This window comes from Harpia harpyja, chromosome 14 (genome assembly GCF_026419915.1).
Source record: "Harpia harpyja isolate bHarHar1 chromosome 14, bHarHar1 primary haplotype, whole genome shotgun sequence".
NCBI classification, from domain to species: Eukaryota; Metazoa; Chordata; class Aves; order Accipitriformes; family Accipitridae; genus Harpia; species Harpia harpyja.
Window position 1 is genome coordinate 15,222,863 of NC_068953.1, and position 22,238 is coordinate 15,245,100.

The 22,238-nt window shown below is 41.0% G+C and overlaps 1 protein-coding gene across 9 annotated transcripts in view; it reads right to left on the reverse strand.

Moving 5' to 3' along the window:
• TP53BP1 (tumor protein p53 binding protein 1) overlaps window positions 1-22,238 on the reverse strand; it is a 31,604-nt gene that overhangs the window by 5,359 nt on the left and 4,007 nt on the right. For 4 of the 9 annotated variants that reach the window (XR_008238252.1, XM_052807814.1, XM_052807806.1 and 1 more), the window contains 14 exons: window positions 21,527-21,647; window positions 21,097-21,188; window positions 19,817-20,019; window positions 17,505-18,759; window positions 9,545-9,664; window positions 8,676-8,912; window positions 8,077-8,134; window positions 6,797-6,889; window positions 5,152-5,653; window positions 3,140-3,292; window positions 1,539-1,831; window positions 1,028-1,204; window positions 390-811; window positions 67-258 (listed from right to left, as the gene is read on the reverse strand). Coding sequence is in view for 8 of the 9 variants with exons in the window: in XM_052807814.1 (XP_052663774.1) it covers window positions 67-258; window positions 390-811; window positions 1,028-1,204; window positions 1,539-1,831; window positions 3,140-3,292; window positions 5,152-5,653; window positions 6,797-6,889; window positions 8,077-8,134; window positions 8,676-8,912; window positions 9,545-9,664; window positions 17,505-18,759; window positions 19,817-20,019; window positions 21,097-21,188; window positions 21,527-21,647 (3,918 nt within the window). In the remaining variant the exon portion in view is untranslated. Of the gene's footprint in view, window positions 1-66; window positions 259-389; window positions 812-1,027; window positions 1,205-1,538; window positions 1,832-3,139; window positions 3,293-5,151; window positions 5,654-6,796; window positions 6,890-8,076; window positions 8,135-8,675; window positions 8,913-9,544; window positions 9,665-15,725; window positions 15,849-17,504; window positions 18,760-19,816; window positions 20,020-21,096; window positions 21,189-21,526; window positions 21,648-22,238 lie in introns of those variants that run through there. The other 5 variants (XM_052807807.1, XM_052807808.1, XM_052807809.1 and 2 more) reach the window with 5 other exon arrangements.

Genomic DNA, 22,238 nt, shown 5'->3' on the forward strand with positions numbered 1-22,238 from the left:
AGAATCATCATAAAGGCACAAGATGCAGAACAGCGTAGCCGGCAGCTCAACAGCACCTCCCCTTACCGAGACTGATGTCAGCTGCTTTGGTCAAGGGGGTGACAGGTTCATAAGGACCTAGCCCAAACTGCTCCCGGAGCTTATTTCCTTGTTCCAGAGACAGGATAACAGCCATTCGTTTGTACCACTTCCTCTGGCCTTCCTTTTCAATGCAGTAGTATAGCTCTCCAGACTCCTTCCGGTGTCCCTTCACCACACCTGACAAGACAGAAAATAACACCCGTTAACCAACTATACCCAGGCTTCTTATCCTCCTGGACAAGCGTCCATCTCCCATTTCATTCAGCAACTCAGAAAACCCAAGGATGGAGCTCAAGCACTGCTCTTACCTGCACTAAAGTACTCATCCTCTGAGAGTGCAGTCACCTCAGTCTCCAGTGGGATAGGATCACAGAGTAAAATATCTTTTCCTAGCACATCACATTCATATCCATCATCAAAGAGCAGCTTGTACTTTCCTGCCCCAACATCTTGGGTAATCATCCCGGAATAGAAGTACCCATTTGAGGACCACTTTGCTACAACCCTGAGGCCCACAAAGCTGCTCCCAGAAGATGAGTCTGCACAGTCCGAAGGACCAGTCACCATTTGTAATGGGATTTCTGGAGAGTCACTTCGACGTAAGGCACAGAAGCCAGAAGTGTCAGATTTCTCCCCTCCATCTGGCAGGCGAACCGGACGAGTAAATGATTTCTCCTCAGGTGATGCTGTAGTTGAGAGATCTTCCACACCTGGCAGTCCAGCTAAATCTCTGTAGAAAAAAGAAAAGCAGTCCCAGAAGGATCAGAAAAAACAGTTACTAAACAAAGAATAGTTGGGTGAGATGCTTGCAGCTGCTACATGCTATCACCAAAAAATAGCTCCTGAAACATTGAGTACTCCTTTTCCTCTGTCACATTAAGACAGTACCTCCCCATTCTCTTACTCCGCCATAAATTAAAGTTACAGTCTCCTTTTTCCAGGGTACCTTGTTCCTGTTGTTCGAGATGGTGGGCGGCCTCTTCTTCCTCGCCCACGAGGTGTCACAGGTACTCTGCCACCCTGACGAGTGCCAGGCATAGAGTCCTCCTCTTCCTCACAAGGCAGTGCTCCTGCCTGGCTAACTCTGAGCGGAGATGCTGGCTGACCAGCTCCTTTCCTAGGGCTAGAGAATTTCTGAGTTAACTGTTCTGAAAAGAGAAGCCAGCTCATTAGGATCCCCCCATTTTCTCTGTGATCTCACAACTGGTCAAGAAGTTTGCCTCATTGCTGCTAAACTGAAACAAGCTTAGGCAAAGCAATGTGTCACAAGGAAACAAACTACTCTTTTAGGAAGAACAGAGGTGAAAGCAAAGACTATCTCCTTATTTCTGTTCATCAAGCCAGATCCTTCCCAGAAAACTCTTGGTTTAGGGTCTACCCTGCTTCACATGCCACCCAAGCCAGCTGTTCACTTCTGTAAAGTATCTATTCTTCCTTTCCCAAGGCTCTGCACGTACCTTAATTTTCCTAAGGCGCCTCTGCCAATGGGTAAAGCAAACTCTCCAGTTTCTGTTCCACACACTTTCCCTTTGACAGCTCCAGTTCCTCGCCCTGAGCTGCTGCTGCCGCTGTGTGTGGCAGAGTGACCACTGCTTGCTCCGCTGGATGTACGGTGGAGGCTCGAGGCCTTAGATGAGAAGGAGCTGACGTCACCAAGGTCCCCTGAGGTCATTGACGAGCCCACTGCAGTTCTAGAGGAGGATGTGTCAGTCTCACACTCCTGGCACTCCACTACAGGCTCCTCAGTTTCCTTAAGAGGAAAAAAAAAATTAAAAAAGGAGGTTCGCCAAAGGTGATGCACCTGCTAGATGGAAGCTCTACAAGCACCAGGAAAAAGTGCAGACAAGTTGAGACCACATTCATGAAACTGAAGATAGCCATGCAGATTTGAGTCTGGACTGATCAATGGTAGACAGTGTGTCTCTCACTATAGGCCTGTAGCTGCTCTATATAAAGAAGTCACATTAAGAAATCAGTCAACAGGACAGAGCATGGTTGGTATCAGATTAGTCTGTCTTTGAGTAATTCCCAGCCTTCAAGAGCGTGACAGTGCAACAAATACATGAGACATTAGCAGCCTTTGGTTACTAATAATCCAAGATCAGTTTCAGACAGCTGGTCATTTGGAGCCATTAAAGTTTTATGGATATAAAAATATGTATCTACAAAATAGTGATATCAAATATTGATAGATAAATTGGAAATGGTTATATGATTGTGATTACACAACCTATGTAAGCACATTTCAGGAAACTTAATTCTCTGCTTTAATGTTACAATAAGCAATTTCATGTGTAGTATCAGGTGTGAAAGGATAAGCTTTGCACTGAACTGATGTATCCTTTTGTGTCATTACTCATTGTAACAACACAGCACAAGACTCTTATGTTATTTACTTTTATAGCGGAACAGCAGTAAAATTTTATTGCTAGCAGGCCGATATGATTACTCTACACACCAAATCAGCATTTGTCAGCTACCTTTTGAGATTCCCTAAAGATTTTCCAATTAATGAATGGACATACACCAACACAAGTGTACTAACAATAGGCTTGCTATTTTTTTGTTTTTAAGTTGCTTCTTGTAGACCTCTTATAGAATCTGGTCCACAGGACTCAAAAGAGTGTGGTTAAAAATGACGCTGAGCTGCAAACAGGCTAAACTACCTTACATAGTTCAATTTTACAGGCAGAAGCGATTTTTGCTTACTAATAGAATTTCTGCCTATTCTGAAATCTCTCTATTCTGACAAAACCCCAATAATTTTAAAACAGTTGGACGCACATAGTGAAGTCTTTTGTTCAGTTCTTTGGGTAGAAAAAAAGTCAGTGTGTCTTCAGAATACAGTAATGGGCACAAAATACACCAGCAACAAATACACAGCTTTTGCCATGCACTAAATGGTCTACATGTTTGCTCATGAAGAAAAGTTTGTCATCACAGCATGCCAACTTGTTCACTCAACTCATTTTCTGCAGCCACAACACATTCCCATTTTAATTAATTTTATTTTTCAGCCAACATGTAATTATATGTAGCCCTGAAAACAGGAACTTACCTCAACTACCTTTCGTTCCACTTCTGCACCATTTATGTAGTAAACATCTGTTATAACACGTGTAACAACAGTGCGCACTTCTCGAATAGTTCGCATGTGGCGTTGCTGAACTCGGCCTTTGGGTGGGTGAAGAAGGTTAAACTCCTCCTCTCCCTGTAATAAACAGGACAAATTAAAAACAAAACAGACCACAATGAAAAGCAAATAATTTCTGGGTACAGCTTTCTCTGCAGTATGGTTTCTGCATACGACGTTCAAGTACTGGGTTAGGGAACTGTGAGAGACTGAAAGAGTTAATGTCTCAAACATTGTGGTGGGGCAAGTTCTGCTTAAAGACAAACCCTGCACAGCAAGGAACCAAGGTGAAAAGCCCATCAGCTCAGACATCAGCAACAGGAGGGGGAGGGCGTGCTGGAGGGTGCGCAGCTCCCTGTTCTGATGAGCTGTTCTGATACAAAGATCAAACAATGGCCACATCTGCAGGGAAGGAGAAGTTACTCCACCAACCACCCCCAAGCCCAAAGGCTCACAGACTGCTCATTAGCCTGACCAGTTCAGGTGCCCACCCGAAGGAGGGGCAAGGATGATAAAAGGACACAAACTGAAGCCCCAGGTGCGCAAGCCCACCAGGACTGGACCCCTCGGCTGACTGGACCCCTCAGCTGACAGGACCAACGCTGGACCCAGGACTGGTGAAATCTTTCTCTCTTCCTTTCTCTCTCTCTCTCTCTTCTTCTCTCTCTTTCCTTTTCCACAATCCCTACACCTCACCCATTTCAAGATGTAAACCGTTGACCAAGTCTGAGACTAAGAGTAGATCCAGCCACCCCTAGACCCGTCTCTGAGGAGGACTCTGGAAAGCAAGGGGGTCTACTCTGAACCTCGTGACACAACAGGAGGGATCTCCTTATTCCCTGAATTGATGTATATGGTTACACAGTTTACAGAAGTAGTCCTATGCCAATTCCTGTTGTGAGAAACCCTGCCACCTACTACCACACCTCCCCAGTTCAGTTTGCTTCTGTCATGAATAAAATCTTTAACTGATTGTTTGGTGTCATTTCACCTTAATTTAGCCTGAGGGAATTTCAAATTAAACGACTCCCTGGTCTGTCCAGTCTGGGTCGTGACAGGAACCTTTCAGCATCTTGTTACAAATTTGATGCAACAACACAAGAGACCCTAAACAAGGGAGAACTGAACACATTTTTTTGACAGGTAGAAGAAGGGAAATCATAGCAGTTCAAGGAGGAAACAGCAAACTTGCTTAGCATGGCTTCTGATACTCTTTCACTCAGTGGAATCTCAGGCATATCACATCAATGTTGCACTGCATATATATTAATGGCCCTGTTAAACTCCTGTTTCCCAAGGGACACACTATTCTTAACTCAAGTTTAGAAAAAATCATTTTTCTAGTCTTTTGTGTTCACAAGAAAATATACAAAATGTAACTGCAAAGCAGTGATTTTTCTTGAGTCTGCAATACTTTCTGAAATACTAATTCAAAAGTTACTCATCTTGTCAGAACATTTCTCTGGAGGAGCTCTCCCCTCGTGTTTATCCATTGACATTGGATGGATTGGCAGAACAAGCTGTCAGAAGTTGGTTGGTGCAAAACAGAAGGCATCAAACCCTTCATTCAAAATTTCATGCAACTCCCATCTCCATCCAACAAGAAGCGAAAAAAATTTTTTTTTTTTTTTTTTTTTTACAGTAACTACATCTGGACACATAAAAAAACCCAAAACAAAACCAACCAACCAAAACTTGTCATTTTTCAAAAAAATAAATATGGAGACATTAACTTCCCAAACTTATGCTGTCCACTGAGTATTGCTACCTTAGCAGTTGTGTACAGTTGATAAAGGAAAGCTTGTGACATTAACACTTTAAAGTGGTCTTTTGAGGTTTTTTTTGACAGAGAACCTACTGTTAGTGAATTTACTGGCTGAAGGGATACTTTACTGTTCTAAAGCAGTAAAATTAAATACAGGCAGCCTTCATCCCACCTGACTGTGCAGAGAGTCTGTGTCCTCTCCAGAGGCATTCACAAGCTTTTCCCCACTCTCCTCAGTTTGGACATTCGCATCTTGTCGCCCAGGTCTTTGCCCAGACATACTGGTTCCCACTTCCACCTGCCTACAGATTTCTTCTGACGTTTGTGTTGATGTTGTAACAGTTGTCGGGGTAAAAAGACATTCTGCCATAGTCTGAATCCCTTTATTCTTGGTGTTTGCCCACCTCTCTCGGCTTTCATCAATTTTAACAGCCTTACTTGGTTTCTTCTGCATTCTTCTCCCTTCTTCTGTCTGAGTGCTTACAATACCAGTCTCCACAGAGTCCCCATCCTCTGCACCAGAAGGTTGTTGATGGCAATCCTGCTGCATCCTCTGAGGAATTAGGACCTGTCCACCACTGTCATCTGCCTTTTGTTGCTGGTACTGCCAACCACTGGGATTTTTCTGTAATTCAGCATCTTCTTGTGGGCCAGGAAAACTGAACAGATTCCCCCTGCAAACCAGTTATATACAGATCAAAGTTATTGATTAAAAAAGCAGGACAACCAATATGCTGCCACCCAAGTGAAAGCACTATTAAAAAAAACCCTGGCAGTCATTCGATTGCTTCTTAAGATTGCACAGAACTCCATGAGTCTCCAATTATGAAATAATCTTTCAACATCTGTCAAGCGATTCGCATGGTAGCAAGAAGAATGGCTGACACCTGCAGAGAACTAGGTGCTTTTCCAAACACTAATAAAGCAATCTATACTCCACGCATCGGGCACCAACTATGTAACATGCTTCTGGAAGTCATGCCATCTTGAAGTCACTACAGGCTGCTTCAGTGCTTCATTGGCTTGAAACTGGTAATCACACCTAGCGAGAAGAGGCAGGAGCATAAACACAAATGCTGTCTAACGTTTTCATTAGAATTTGTCTGCCCTGTCAAAAGTCTTATCAGGTACTATATGGGACTGTATACTGACCCTTACTAAAGTATACATTTGGCTTCCCTCATGTACTTGAGGGCTTTGAGGAGTGACTGTCTTCTGTTCTGTCTGTACATCGCTCAGGACTGGAATTCCCTATTCATTACTATCTTTAGTATAACTATTCAATGCACTTGAAATATAGGTTACTCTTTCTCCATAGACCAAGACCTCAGTGCACCATCAAAAGATAGAATGGAAAACCCTGAAGGAGATTTCTACACCTGGTCCTCCAGCCAGCACCCTTATCACCATAAGATATGCAGCAGTACAGTCCTTTTCAAAGTGACCAGAGACAGCAAAAATTGATGGACTTGGAAAGGAGACAATAGCAGAAACAATAACACACACAATAGGTCAGAAGACCTTGGAGCAGAAGGAAAAGGTATTTAAACAGCTGTAAGTATGATCTCAGTTCTTTCAAGCCCCAGATTTTACCAAAGTTTATTAGCCAGTTGGAACCACATCGCTGCTCAGTCAAAAAGGTAAGTCTGATTACCATGTGAGATACAAACATACAGTACTTATTATACTTACCCCATTGTCCCCAACCTTCTAAGTCACCCAAAGATAATGACTTAGTGCAATTTCTTTGATGTAGAAAGTGCACATGTGCATATAAATCCAACCAGGACTGGCAGGCAAAGACTGTGAGGAGTTACCTAAACGGAGAAGTGGAAAGACCATGACCTCTGGCCTCATCCTCTCGACGAACTTCACAGACACGACTAAACACAGATGATGCTTTCTGGGAGCTAGCAGTGCAGATTTAAAACAAACAAACAAACAAAAAAGCATCAGGGAGTGAGAAAATCCCTTATACAGCAAAACAAGAGTTTTCTAGCCCCTTGGGAAAGCAACAACTGGTATTGAGCTTGTTGACCTACACAGCCACAGAATGAGTGAGATGGTCAGTCTCAGAGGTGAAGAAACAAGCTGCAATTGCATAAGCATTTCTGTCATTTCTGCAGACACCCTAATAGCCAAGAGCAATGTAACAATTCCAGAAAACATAGTGTGGAAAACTGCAGTGCCATCAGGAGGTTCACCATCTACTACCTCTGGTACCCACCAGGGGACACAGTTAGACCATTTATGACTGACTTCTCAGGATTTTCATGACAGTCATAAAGCAGACCCTGAGAGATCAAGTTCAACCTATGGCTACAAAGGCAACCCATCCTCAACCAGTGAGGAACAACTGCCACTCATCCTCAGCACTAAGGCATGATTACCATCCAGCATGCAATCCTGTGACCAGAGATACCGAGTTTATTTCAAAGTTTTCTCACTGCTTCAAACCATTATACTTCACTCAGATGACCACACATCACTATCTTCTGACTCTGATTCTTATTAGTACTTACAAATCATACTCCCCAAAAGCTAAAATCAAGCAATGCTAGGCATTAAATGTGAGATAAGATAGATACATACAAATCAAAAGACCAAGGGAGTAACTTTTGTTTTGGTCAACATGTTAAACTGATTTCAGTGTATTGGTGACCTGGTTATGTTTCTATCAGCTTCCTATCAAAAAGAGAATTCTCTTTCAGCACTCCTCAGAGATTCTTTGCAGAAAATTGCACAGTAAGGAAAGAAAGCAGAAAAACATGTATTTAAGAGGTGGATAGGGCAGACTTGCATTCTGGACTGCACAAGATGTGAATTTCTGCTTTGACTACAGTCAGAAGGGGGCAAAATGCTGATATTAGCAGGAAGCACAAATCCTGTAGTGAAAGAGCAGGTGAGGCACCCACCTTGCCTATGTACTTAAAACCTGCTGCAAGAGCTAACGTCACAGCTACTGCTGAAAGTGTCCCCTGCTTCTGTGTCCACTTCCCCCCCCCCCCCCCCCCCCCCCCCCCGCTGCTGGTAACCAGTGGAAAAAGGGTTTACCCAGACCTTTGTATTAACTCTGCGCAGCAACAAGTCCAGTTACCTGGCAGCAGCCCCAGCAGCAGCAGAGGATCCATCTTTCCTGTCACTGGCTGTAGGCTCTGAAACAAGAAGGAAGGGAAGGATGATTTTAATGTCACCTGAACAGACTCTCCTGCCCATTCCCAGCCCCCCAGACTCAGCAAAGAGAGAGGTTGAGTGGTGCTGGACAAAGGGTGCCCAGGCCTCCCTGCCCAACTTCTCATCACAGACCTGAGTTTCTACAAGTTTTAGACTGTTAGACTGAATATCCCTGTTCTGATTAAAATGCTGTCAAACGTTTTTGTCCAGATGATACTTTTAAAATCTTTTCCCTCCCAATATAATCAAACTCCAGTTCCTGTCCTGTGACGTTGCCACTATACATCACAATTTTTAGTCTGCTGGAAATACCTTTCCTCACAACAGAGGCCTCTCCTCTCACTCCATCCTTGCTTAGAGCATTGCAGAAACAGAGAAACAAATTTAAGTGATGCTGCCCAAAAAGAAAAATGAGAAAAACTACAGAGACTCAGAGACTGTCTCGGGGAATGCCACAAAGACGTTTTGAGTTAGGGCTAAGATCTAGCAGGACCTGTGTGTTTCAAGGTTTCACCCTCTTACTTTCCAAGCTGAACGGCATGGACTCCTCACTCCCATCATTCTCAGGGGTAACGAGGTTCATTCGCAGAGAGAGTTTTGCATCAGCCTCAGGAACCACAGGAGAATCTCCTTTCTCGCACACTTCTGACACATCTGCTGATACCATTGCACTTTCCACAGTGACATTGTTGGTCCCCATTGTGCCCTCTGCTGTAACATCACTAGTTGCTATAGTGCTGTCTGGGCAACTATCATCCACTGAAAATAGGAAAACAAAAAAAAAAGTAAACCAAAAAGTAGCTACTGTTATTCACACTGCTGGGGTTCAGGTCCCAGTTCTGTTTTGAAGATGCTTCACTGCATGCATTATTAGCAGTAGTGCAGTAGTAGAAATTCCTATATAGAGTTCTGAAGCATGAAAGTTCTGTAGCACAGGTATCATCCTTAGCTTGCGACAGAATACTTTACCACTACCCAAGCAGAAATACACACTTCCTTTCATCCAGCAAATGCAGGGTGTTGGTTTGTGAACCTAGCAGAGAAAGTCCTGCTAAAAGATGATGAACACTGGGAACAATCTTCTTTTAGTCTAAGCTCTTTCACTACTCAGAGGGGTCTTTTGCATTCTTTAATGGAGTTGTATGCAGGAACGCCATTAGTGCAAGGTAGATATGTTCCATACCACCCCATACTCAGGGAGCAAACACCTTCACTAGAGACTGAGGAAAGAACACACCAAGGAAGTGTGGAGAAGGGATGAGCCCTCCCCATAGAGCAGCAATGTTTTCTGCCAAGCTAAGTTTGAGTTATCCCATCAGATTCTACATCAAGAATCAAAAGCTTCCAAACAGGCTTTCACTGCAGAACAGAGCCATTCAGGACAAACTCACCAATTGGCGTGCTATGTCTTCTGGGTCCCATTTTAAGTTGGCCAATGAGAGGTGGTGTTATGCTGGTCAAGGGCTGAATGACATCACCCTCCTTCGGCAAAGTAAAATGAAACGGGGTTCCTAAAAGACAGAGAGCGCCAGGATTAGTCATTTCAGGGGGCTACTTTGGTTCAAATACCAAAAGCACGGGTTCACTGTGCTGTGGAAATGGGGAAAAGCGTAACCCTGGTGCTCTCCTGTACAAAACCCCTCCGAACAGTTATTGGTTTCAGGACAGCTGCTCTAACTGATCTTCCTCACCTTTTGTGTGGAAAAATCTTGGTGAAAATCTGGGCTGTGATCAGCTTGATGCAGCTGTCCCCAGGTGCTAGATAAAAGCCGCATGAATAGGACTTTTACAGAATGCAGCTTTGCTTCAGAAATGCTCAGGATTTTCCACAGAAAAGGGAGATGAGGCCAGAAACAGAAATGAAGGTTAGGATAGAAGTGAATTGGCAGAGCTATGTGTTGCCTGAATTAATAATCTGAAACTTACACAGAATGATGCTTTATCATCAAACATCCTTGGATAAAAGGTCAGCAGATACACTTCAGATAGCCACCTATGAGCTCAGACAATTAGTAGCAGTCAATTAAGGGTTAGACGATGACAGCAGAAACTTGCCTGGCAAGTAAGCTTTGAGAAGTAACAGATACTGCAGTTTAATAACCAGCTGCAGGCTGCCACCAGAAGGGCTGGCCCCATCCTCCTGTCCTCTCCAATACTTCTGCCCCTTCTTGTGCAGTCTCCAGCAAAAAGGCTCTGCAGGGTCTACTGGCTGAGGCAGCCTATCCCATAAGGGAAACCATACCTTGGTGGATATACCATGTGTGGATCTTGCAGGATTTAACAGATAAAATACATTAAAAACCTAGTAAAATGCTCCTTCCTTTTGCCTCACCCATGCCATTTATTTGCAAACCTTCAACAACACATATCAGTAATTTGCAGGCTGTATTCTTTCCAAATTGCATAGAAGTGTTTAACAAAACTAACAGAGTAACCGTTTCCTATCCACACTGAGGTCAAAATAGGTTTTCATCATCTTTGTCACTATCCTTCCTTTTCCCTAAAACTGTATTTGTTCCTTGGATTTCATTCAAGATACTACTCAAATAATGCAAGTCACAATTTATGTAACTCCTGAATTTTAAGAAGCATGTATTAAAAAAAAAAAACCAAACCAAAAAACAAGCAAAAAAACCCCCTAAAACCAGAGCCAAAACTAAACAGTATTGGAAAACTGTTAGTTAAGATCATAAGAACACAAATACAAGTTACTTAAATTCAAGAGCTAGCACTAGATACAGATACAACTTTTCATTATAGCCAGAAACAGTGCATCATTCTTCAGTTACACAAGATGCTGACATATGATTTACAGACTTACCTTGTGGCAAATGAAGCCATACATACAAGACAAAGACATAATGCCCTCACAGAAAAAAACTGACCAGTGAAAAGCTATCTATTGTCCGTTTGAAAACTTTGAAAACCATCACCTGCCCTGCAGTCACAAGCTTTAAACACATGGTTCAGCAATTGCAACATCCTTGAGATGAACCTAAAGACTTCAGTGTATTTTTGCAGCGGGTAGGTTATTTCAGAGTGCAATGGTACTCACTCTTCATGAGTACACCACATATCTCAAGGCCAACTACCATTCCTCACAAACAGCTTAGGAATGCCTGTCATATCATCACCTATAGCAGATCTCTGCCTAAACAGTGTTTTATTTAAGAACTGAAGTCTTTAAAAACTCAAGTGAATTTTGATCCGATTTAGCTATCACAATCCCTTCTAGCCTACAAATCCACATTTGGCAGGCTAATAACAAATGATGAAAAGAATTTATGAAGAAATGATCAGCCTGCATTTTAGTAAGAGATAATCTAGTTATTAAACCAGCAGATATCATTAGAGAAAACAAACAAGCTTTCACACTCACAAGACCTGAAAAAAATGTGTACGCGTGAAAGCTTAATTGCTTTCACATAACTGCATCAACTGTTGTAACAATGAAAAAAGGTTAATTCTCTCCACAAACTTTTCTTATGTTCTTAAGACCATCATCCTATAACATTTCCTTTTACCTATCAGCATCAAAAGATTGGGTCTTACTTTGGCCCGCTTTGTCTCTCTCAAGTTTGCTAATGCTAAGCTATAAAAAATTTCATTTGCTTGGGTAACGCTTTCACAGGGAGAATTGGATGTTTCTAGCACAGTGCAGATGGCAAGCAACTACCAGAATAGCACAAAATGCACCCTCATAATGGAAGGGGACAAAGAAATCTCCCAACTCTGTGTCAAAATAAGTGAAGCAGAGCTATCACCCTCTTTTCTTCTAGATGAAATGGTAAGTCCCACCGCCTTTTCTGCATACTGTGATGGTTCTTGCACACCACTACTACAGGGATGGCCAGCCTGCAGCTCTCAAGCAGTTCAAGCACAGCTCCCTCTGCTCTAGTTCTTCTCTCCTACCCATTACCTCTACACGGGATGTGGCACCTCTACTGTGGCATCGTAACATCTACAGAGATCTAAAGAAAAGGCTAGTAATAGTGGATGGCCACTCTGTTTTCTGTACATACAGAAGAGGGAGGGGAAACAACACCACCCCAAAGAACACCACACCTTTTATTTAAGAACTTTTGCTTTATCTTTCAAAAAGCCCTTTCTTAGCTCTGTTCTTAACTCACTAGCACAACTATTTAATAGACAGGACAAAAGCTTTATTACATACATTTTTCTCCATTGATAATTCATATCTAGCTGTCACATGTCAAAAGGACCCCATTAGAAAGTAAGAAACAACTTTACTTCCAGAAGTCTTCCAGATTAAGAATTACCACTCTAGCCAGGCCTGAGGCAATGTTAAAAAGATTTAAGACCTTGACAACACAACTTTTCATTATTTTAGTAAAAATATTAACTTTTTATTTAACCTGGTAGGCTTAAACTTTATCGTAACTATGTTAACTGCACTGCTTATCCGTTTCTTCTTTATTTTATACTACCAGTAAAAAGAGAACTTTCTGAATAAGGTTTTGTATGTACAAAATTGTACAATCTACAAAAAAGACTTCACGGGCAGCCACAACTTCCATAAATTCCATAGAGTCCTAGAAACAGACTTCAGTGAGTAAGTTTCTTTTCCATATCCCTATATGCTATCATGTTCTAGCCTTTGAGCATTTTTTAGTAGAGTAACTAAACAGTTACTATCTTATTCAAGGAAACTTCAAAAACAAAGACACCCCCGAAACCTCACCATCCAGTTTCTACTCCTGCTTCTTGGACTCTTCTCCAAGGTCCTTCGAATCCTCACCCAAAGCTTGTGCTTACTGATGTATGCTTCATAATCTGTTGATAAGGGATTAGACTCCTGTTGGAAATAACTATTATAAGAACAAAGCTGCTTTAAAAGAGGGATGGATGCTCTAAAGCTCTTCACACCTTAAGGACTGAGCAATGATAAGAGAACAAATATCACTCTACATACTTTTCCACCATGCTTCATGAGTCTGAAGACAGCAGGCAGAACATCTCAAAAGCCTGAACTCTCTCCTAACACTGATCAGCCCTTTAGTGTAATACAAATGCACAAAGCACAACCACCAGCATTAATTTCTGAGTTCGCTTTCTCCAAACAGTAGCTTATTCTGTTTCAAAAGTAAATCCAGCCAAGTGTGATGTGTTTAAGTTGCATTTAGATTTATCTAAGAAAAAACATTTCAAGTACAACATAGCAAGGGAAATGTTACCTCAAGTTAAATGCAACTTTGTTCACACTCTCTTACAAAGGAAGTTTTGGATTGTGAACTCTGTGAAAGGCCATACTGAAGTGGAACATAACATTCAACCTTGTTATGCACCTACAGCTACTCATCTTTATTTTTCATCATTTCAGCAGTGTACTGCCAAACATATTATTTAATAAAACCTATACTGTTCTTAAATTCAAATATCAGTACTGTTCTCTTGACTATGCCAAATTTTCTTAAGAAACATGCAGTCCCAGCATACCAAATGCCCTGGACTTGTTCACAGAAAAGTCAATTTGAGATCACAAAATCCAAAGGGATCAGAACACCTTTGAACTTCCTGACCAGTATTTTGACCAGATCCCCTCAAATCATTATTTGCTATATAATAAAGGTTTTATTCTTCTTTCAGTTAAAGGAAATTAAGAATACAGTATCTAAAACTTCATCATTCAACTTCATGTAAATAATGCTTGAGCTCCTGCAATCTTTGCACTTCCCTAATAGACTTACTAGAAGGTAGATAGATTTTCTGATACTAACATCATGTTCCTTCATTCTTGCCATGTGCAAGTTTCTACATAAAATTTAAGTTCTCAGATTTTAAAGTTTTCAGAATTAGGGGGCATCAAATGAAACTAACACCTGATGAAATAGAGTTGTTTTTTTACCCAGTACGTAATTTAATCTGTCAAACTTCATACTGCAGGAAGCTCTGAAGCCTAAAAGTTTACAGAGGTTCAAAAAAACCACAAACAGAAATTCCATGGTAGGGGAGAAAAACACAACTACCCAAGATATCAAAAAACAGACATCACTTCAGACTCAGCATGTTCCTAAACCATACTTTTCTTGATGATGAAAGAGCAACTTCTTCAGAAGTATGTCCCCATTGCATTTTTGCCCTTATATTCACCCATATGCATCTGCTATTCAATATTGGGGGAACTTGCATACCAAGCTAGACTGATGCAGTATGGCTGTTCTTCTGACTGTTGTAGTACCTCAATTCAGAGACACTACGATTTTCAGTCTTTAGTTCAGAGTTATCAAAGGCACAATGACCTATTGCAAGCCACCGAACAGGAATGACTGAAAAAAACCCACCCCAGCAATGACACCCCACCCCCCCAAAAAAAACCAAACCCCACATTAAATGGCAACAGAATAACCCAACACTAACAAAGAAGCTGGTCTTCTTGGTCCACAGAGTACCTCAAACCCTGGTGATTCAGATGTTGTGTGCAGTCTCCAAAATCTGTCACTGATGCTTTTTTATTTTCTAATTTGAAAAAATACAGCATGATTCAATTGTACCACTTATAAACAATATTCAAAGCTCTCCCTAAATATCGCTAGGGAGGCAGCCTCCAAACTTTAGATAAGATGTTGCTAAGACACATCTAAACACCAAAAATTAAGAACTTAAATCTGAAATTGATGACACTACTGTCTTGATTGCAGAACAACCCACTGAATTGCCTCCAGCATGTTACTTGCTTAGCAAGCAGTTCCCCAAGCCAACAAAGACTCCACTGTCAGAGAATGCACTAAAAAAAAATCATTGCATTTCTGGCCAGCTGAAATGCTCTACTTTCATGCTCAACAACAAAGCAGTTTGCTGTAACATTCCAAAAGAAAGTAATAGTCACTAGTTATGGGATGTTAAAGAACGCAAAACCAAAAAAGCTCCCTAGCATCTTACTGGTCCTACCGCATTCAGAAGAACAGGTTCAAAAGTTACATCAATTAAATTGCTACGATAGCTGGTATATTAATTGCTCAACAATACAGATTAATTCATATGACTACATTATTGGGAAAGTGGAGTTTTTAAATCTAAACAAAGAAGATATCAGAACCCCTAAAGCATGGGAATTTTTACATGACTAAACACATACTTAGCTCAAAATAAAGTAACCACTGCAGAAGTTGTTGTCAAATGTCAGTGATGTTAAAAAGCTGGGGCCACAAGGATCCATACTCCTTGAAAATAATTTGAGCTTTATTTCACTTTAAAATAGGTCAACCAACACTTATAGCAAAGTCTAGGTTGAAAACTGCTATTATCTTTTGCTGGAAGTCCCTCTAAAAACTGATGACCTGCATAAGCATTCATATCTCTTTTCCACACCTCACTGTAATCTAACTTCTACAGGTATCAATATTTACCCGTCATTCTTATCTTACAACGCAAGATACTACCTTCATCCTATTTTTTAGTTATCTTGAGTTTCTTCTCACCAGCCAGTTCCATACTATTCAATGGTTATCTTTCTCAAACTTGTCAGCAAATTTGGTATTAAAAACACACGTAAGTATTACACTCAATCCCTTTTCATCCAAGTCTCCATCTAGCACTTCAAAGTCATCTCACCTACTTCTGTTCAGACACAAAGAAGAAAGCTCTTCATCTTGCTTCTTTTTGAAATCTGCCATTTTGACCTTTCCAAACAGGATCACATGTTCCAGAAGTCAGCACGGTTCAAGGTCACAAGAACTGAAGAAAAGGGGAGGGAACCACATAAGAACGAGCTCAGAAGGCTTTCGGGAAGAAACAGCCAAAGCCGCCATAAATGGCAGTAAGGATCAGTTTGTAACTGGAAAAATTTAACAAGTAGTTCAGAAAACAGTAACAAAAAATACTGGACTCATGAGACTGACGAGAGAAGTTCTGAACAGGTGTTGAAGAAATGTACAGCTCTTGAAAAAAACCCCAAACATAAAATGGCAGAGAAAATAAGAGAGATGTCCCTCACTGACAAAGAATAGAAAATTATTCAGACCATTATCAACTGAGTATGTAAAAGGAAAAAGAAGACTGAGCGTTAGGAAATAGTTTTTAAGCAGTGTATCTTACACTAATTTCTCAAAAGGAAAAGCTAGAAAACATTATCACTTGAACAAAGCTCTGCAGAACAGACTATAAGGCTGTATAACAATATCATGACCTTTGAGTAGTAAGAGAAATTCTGTCTAGCCCACAGCTTTGTAGGTTCCACAAATCAAAATCACAGACTGGTCAATCTTAACCTATCAGATGGTTCACAAACATCTTCCCTGCTAGACATCTCCTTTTATTCTAATAGCACGGCACAGTTCTATTGATCTTCCATTGTACTCTAACTTAAGGACTGAGATAATTCACAGAGCATAAACTACCTAGCAAATCAGTAAAGAGAGTTAAATAAACCTCTACTAACATACCAGTCTGTTCAGGACATGTAAAGACAACCATCACCTATTGACAACTAATGTTTTTAGACCCTCAACTTTCATAATCACTCACTTCAGGAGACTGGAAATCACCTACCTTCATCATAAGAGGGGGGGAAAACTCCCACTCTCTGATCCCGCAGTTTAATGAAAGATTACTTAGATCTCAAAAACGTGTACAATTCAAGACAAAGATCTAGTAAAACTTTGCTTTCTATTGCTGTCTCATTTGAGGAATACAGAACTCTGTTTTAAAATGAAGCCAACTAAGAGGCAAAAGCTCCACAAAACTCGGGTATAGCATCCCACATTTCTTGTGTAACTACACAACTGCATGTTAAAGGAATTTCAACACATCATGACAATACCTGCTGAGCCACTGCTTACATGCAAGTGAAAAGCCATTCTACTTTAAAATAATCTCAAGATAAATTTGCTGTATTAGTTTCTAGCTCAAAGCTGCTCTATACACCCCCGCAAACAAAATTCTCCTCTGAAAATGAAAAAAGAAGAAAGGGAGAAAAAAAAAAAAAAAAAAGAGCGAGGAGACCTATGAGAGGTACAGACTACCACACACCCTTCTCCCTTCAAGGACACTACTGTTGTTGCTTCAGGGGGCAGAGGGAAGTTACAAACATCCCTGAGCATTGCCAAGGTCACAATATTCTGAGTTTTCAAAGTTGCTCTGCATTTCTGCCACAAAACAGCAAGAGTGTTAGGAATAAGAATTACCTTATTCTTGCCTGCACTCGTGTGACAAAGGGGAAAAAAGTAAAGGCATGTTATGCATGTAGCACAGTAACTTGTAGTGCTGCTCTTAAGAGACACTGTTCAACACGCATCCAAGATCAGTGCTCCCAGAAAACACTGAGGATTGTACACAGCTGTCCTTAACATTATTCAAAATATACCTGTGAAGTACTAACCTAAATTCACTTACCACTGGAAGGACTGGGGGATTTAGCAGTAGCCTCTTCTTGTGGCTGCATCTGCTCCTCTTGCTCCAGATTCCTTGTCGTAACAGTATCCTCCGTATTCTTTGGCACCTGATTCTCCTGCTGAGTCACCAGCATGCCAACCCCGCTCTCTTGAAGTGGTGGCTGATTCCTTATTATCATTATCTGTCCTAATTCTGAACCACCTGGATGTTTTTTGGCACACAGCGCCACTTCCGATGGAATGTCACTCTTTAACTTAGGAAACAAATTGTTGTGCTGTTCCAGTAAGTCCCCTACAGAAGGCTTACATAAAACTTTATTGAGCTTCGGCACGTTTTCTGAAGCAGCCTTAAAGGTCAGTTTATCCATGCTCTTTGCCTCTCCAGTACCAAAAGTACAACCTTTTGAAGTTTCTTTTCCCTGGCTTTCTGGTTCAATCTTTTCTAATTCTTGGGCCTGATCAGACAGATTTTTGCTATTTTTACAAGAACCATCAGCAAATTCCACTTCCATATCTTCATGACACTGTACTTCCCTTCCAAGAATAAACCTCTGAGAAAGCGTTATATTAACAAGGGACCTATCTTCATTTATTTGCTTCTCTCTTACTTGCAGCTTTTCTTCTTGTTCTTCACACTGAGTCTCAGGAACTGCCTCAGGTTCAGAAGTCTCTTCCAATGGATAATCCTCAGACTGTGCTTCTCTACCTTGAGTGTAGGACAAAATCTCAGGCAGACCAGACTGATCTGCAGCAGCCTGACTTCCAGAAATACATTCTATCTCCCGATGAGCTGTAGGGGCTAATGACCTATCTCCTGCTACATCTGCACTAACTAACTGCATTACAGGCCTTCCTGCAGTCTGTAAATCCTCCTTTTTTTCTTCTTCACAGTTTTCAGAAAGGGCTTGATCACCTGCATCCAGCCTCAGTTTTATGTTGTCATTCTCCTCAGAACAGAGCCTCAAGTCTGAAGCCTTGCATTCAGAAATCACCTCTACCTGTGTGGTTTCACCATCTTGGCCCATGTTTAGAGAGCCTGAACTGACCTCTGTATTTGTGGGCTGGCTACATTCACTTGCAGAAAGCATCAGCTTACAGGACTCGGAAGGCTGTGACACAGAGTCACCTGTAGACATCTTTGACAAACCATCTATGGATCCAGAGACATCTCCTGGTAAGTATAAATGGGTTAAAGCAGCAGCTTTTTCTTCTCCTTCATGCTTCTCCTCTGGGCTCTGAGTTGGAACAAAAATATCCTAAAATTAAAAAAGTGGGACATGGAACATCAGGGCATGCCAAGTAGGACCATTTGTTATTCCTAGAACACTACAGTGGAATACGGAGCAGAGCAAGCTCAGCACAGAACTACAGATAAAAAAAAAAAACCACAACAAAAAACACACACAAAACATTCCCCCCCCATTTATGAGTCATAATTGGCCCATTCTTGCTGAGAAAAATTATCACCACCCATTACTTTTTAGTACCTTTGTGGCAAAGTCAGACACAATCCTTGGTACACCTCTCACACTACCAAATCATGAAGTACGGGTCAAGTATGGCAAATTAGTAGCTATTTTTAGTCAAACAACCAAGGGTTCTGGAAAGATTCTCTGGAGAAATCTAATATATTAGCATGAAAGCCACTTTCAGCTAAGGAGAAGCCCTGCTTTGACTACTGAAGTCTCTAGTACAACCTTTATTTTCTGCCTTAAGTTGATGAAATTTGTAATATTAAGCTATTGGCTTTAGCCACCAACTGTCTGTTAAATCCCTTTGAATAATAACTTCCAGAGATCAAAAAGCACAAAGGAAACAAGAGATAATAAGAATAAGCAACTTGAAAAACGCAGTAAATTAATTCTAGCCTTGTAGGAGAATACAAATGCTTTATTACAAAATAGCTTCACTTTCTCAATGACAAATGATCCTAAGGTCTATCCTGATAAAAGTCAAATTTATGACACAGTCTGACATGCAGGACACCCAGTTCAGCATCAGAAAGCAGCAGCCTTTGAAAGAGAGAAAGAAAAAAAAAAAAAAGCACAAAACAGGTTTCTAGCATAGATTAAAAGACAACAAATTCTATGTTCAGTAAGTCACTATGCCCTCTTAAGCTGTTCCACATTTTCTCTGCAGGATAAATTGCCACACAGTATGATCAATATATAACTGTGCCTGGTGGGAACAGGGAAGCTCATGAGAACCAGCTTAGTAGGGAAACTCAACACAGAAGCATAGAGGCTGACTCAAACACACATTTTCTGCAACAGCCATAAAAGCCTCAGAAAAGATATCTACATGAACCCTTACATGAGAGAACTCTGGTTGCGATGGTATAGGCAAAGACCCAGGAAAGAAGGTTGGGGCACTCTGGGACACTGGAGTTGAAGCCTGTGGCAGGACAAGAGGTCCTGGTGGGATACATGGGATGGCCATCTCCACTAGCATATCTCCTCTCTGCTTCTGCATCAGCTCTCTTCGTTCTGCAGGGATAGATAGATCCATCTGTTCATCTGGTTTGAAAGAGCAGAAAATACATAACCAGCAAATTCTTGTGCTGTACCCAAAGTTTCCAACATTCCGTTGCAAGACTCATCTTCAGCGGTATATGCAACTTTCTCATACTTTAATGGGTGAAACTAAAGTCTCTCCAGGTGAATTCTTTTGGGGGGGGGGGGGGGGGGGGGAGCTGCAAAGAAATTAACACAAACATCCATATCCTTGAATTTAAGGGGGGGGAGAAAGTGTTTTGTTAAGAATTCATATAACTATTTTGCTACAGGTCTAGAACTTGCTACAATTAGAAAAAGGTATCCAAAATTTATAAAAAGCATTTCTCTGAGGTTTTTTTTTTGTTTTGGGGTTTTTGTTTTTTGGGGTTTTTTTTCCTTTTGCTATCTTTATTAAAATGCAACCAAATTCAGACCCTGGCTAACAAAATATCTATTCTAAAAGTATTTCACATTCTGTGACAGGAATCTCACAGAAAGGAATGATGATTTGGTATCATACTAGAAGTCTGCGTGGATAGGTATCTTATCCCTGATGGCAAATGGGTTCTTAGAGAAAATGTTTAAGAACCAAGGTATCATATAGACAACAATCCCTCTTTTGGCATGGCATTCTAGAATACACACATATAATATAGGAAAGCTTTTTAAAATATTGTGCAAGTCATCTAAGTTAAGGTAAAATAACTGTTATGATGCAGTTCTCCTCTGCCATTTCTATTGCCCTAACAGTATATACTTAATACAAATATCTGCCTGTAGCAAGAATGGCTTGTCCCTAAGAAAGGAGGACAATTGTAAGCAGCAATCTGTATCCCATACGAAGTATTCCCCATCTTTCAAGTGAAGGGGAGCTAACTGACAGTACTAATTTTATTATGATAGCTATGCAGGAAATAGCAACAGCACATCAACCTCCGAGTCACAAATACAGACTTCCCTTCATCTATCTCTTTCAGTGTTCTCAATCCTGCTTTATTCTTTAAATATAATTTTAGCAGGTTTTGAAAAGGCTGCATGGTCAGATTAAACCACAGAGCACCTAAACATGACCACAAACCAGCATGCAGAAAATTTTACCTTTTGCTTGCTCCTGTTCAGTAGGACTGCTGGGGACAAGAGCACTGGATCCAAAGGCAACAGGAGGAGGAATAACTAGGCCTGAAGAGACACTGCAGACCAAGAAAAGTGAATATGGAAAAGACGACCATACATCACTAGAAAATGAATTAACTTCTCCCCAAATGTAGCTCCAGCTTGTCACAATAGGAGTCTTCTCATAAAAGGAGAGTGCCAGGTATTCACTTGCAAGAGACTTAAGAAATGGCTATTGACCACATGGGCATCATTAGTTCATTTCATTGCAAAACAAACCCATGCTCCTCTCATAGTGCAAAATTAAAACATTGATTGCTTAAAATCAAGCACAAGTCCTCGAATAAATAAGAGTGGTGAAAATGCACTACTGCAATTAAGCTATTGCAATAGTTTGGGGATTTTTTTTCCTTACATGGAGTGACTCTCCTGTACAAGGGATCCCTGTCCAGAGAGCTGCAGGAGTTGCAGACTGCGGGCAGGGGTGCACGCCAGAGAACTTCCCTCTTCCACCCTGGTTATTGGACAGCCACTCCCTGCAGCGGTTTTGAACAAAAGGAAGTAAGATTAGAAATTTGGCCAATAACCAAGTTGATCAGAAAATTCTGAGGAATGATATTCACACTACTGCACAGTCACTTCTCAGGTAGGCAAGGACAAGCTGATTTTCACACAGAGTTGGAGAAGGACTGCACATGAAAGTTCAGTATGTGAAATGTGAGCATAATATAGTTAAGATTAAAAAGATAAGGTCATACCTATAGATATAGAGTAGATTTTTAATCAGGCCAGACTGTACAAGTCTTCCTACTTGGGAATTTTGAAAGAAAAACCCCCAATGGCTGCAATATCAGCACATTTGATCCAGCGCTAGAATGCAAATACAGGCAAGGTTCTTACAAGAAAAGACACTTTGCATTGACTGACTCAGTGCAAGTAGGAGGTTGTTATTGAACCTTCTGGATACAGAGAGTTCATGCACAAGATCATACTGGTATAGACACAGTTGTGCACAAATTAAAACTAAATAAAAAGCATGAAGTGAGACTTCATTTAGCTCATGCTTTATAAACTGTGACAAAATTGCCTTTCAAAACTTTATTTTCTAGGCCCTTCACTATCAAGAT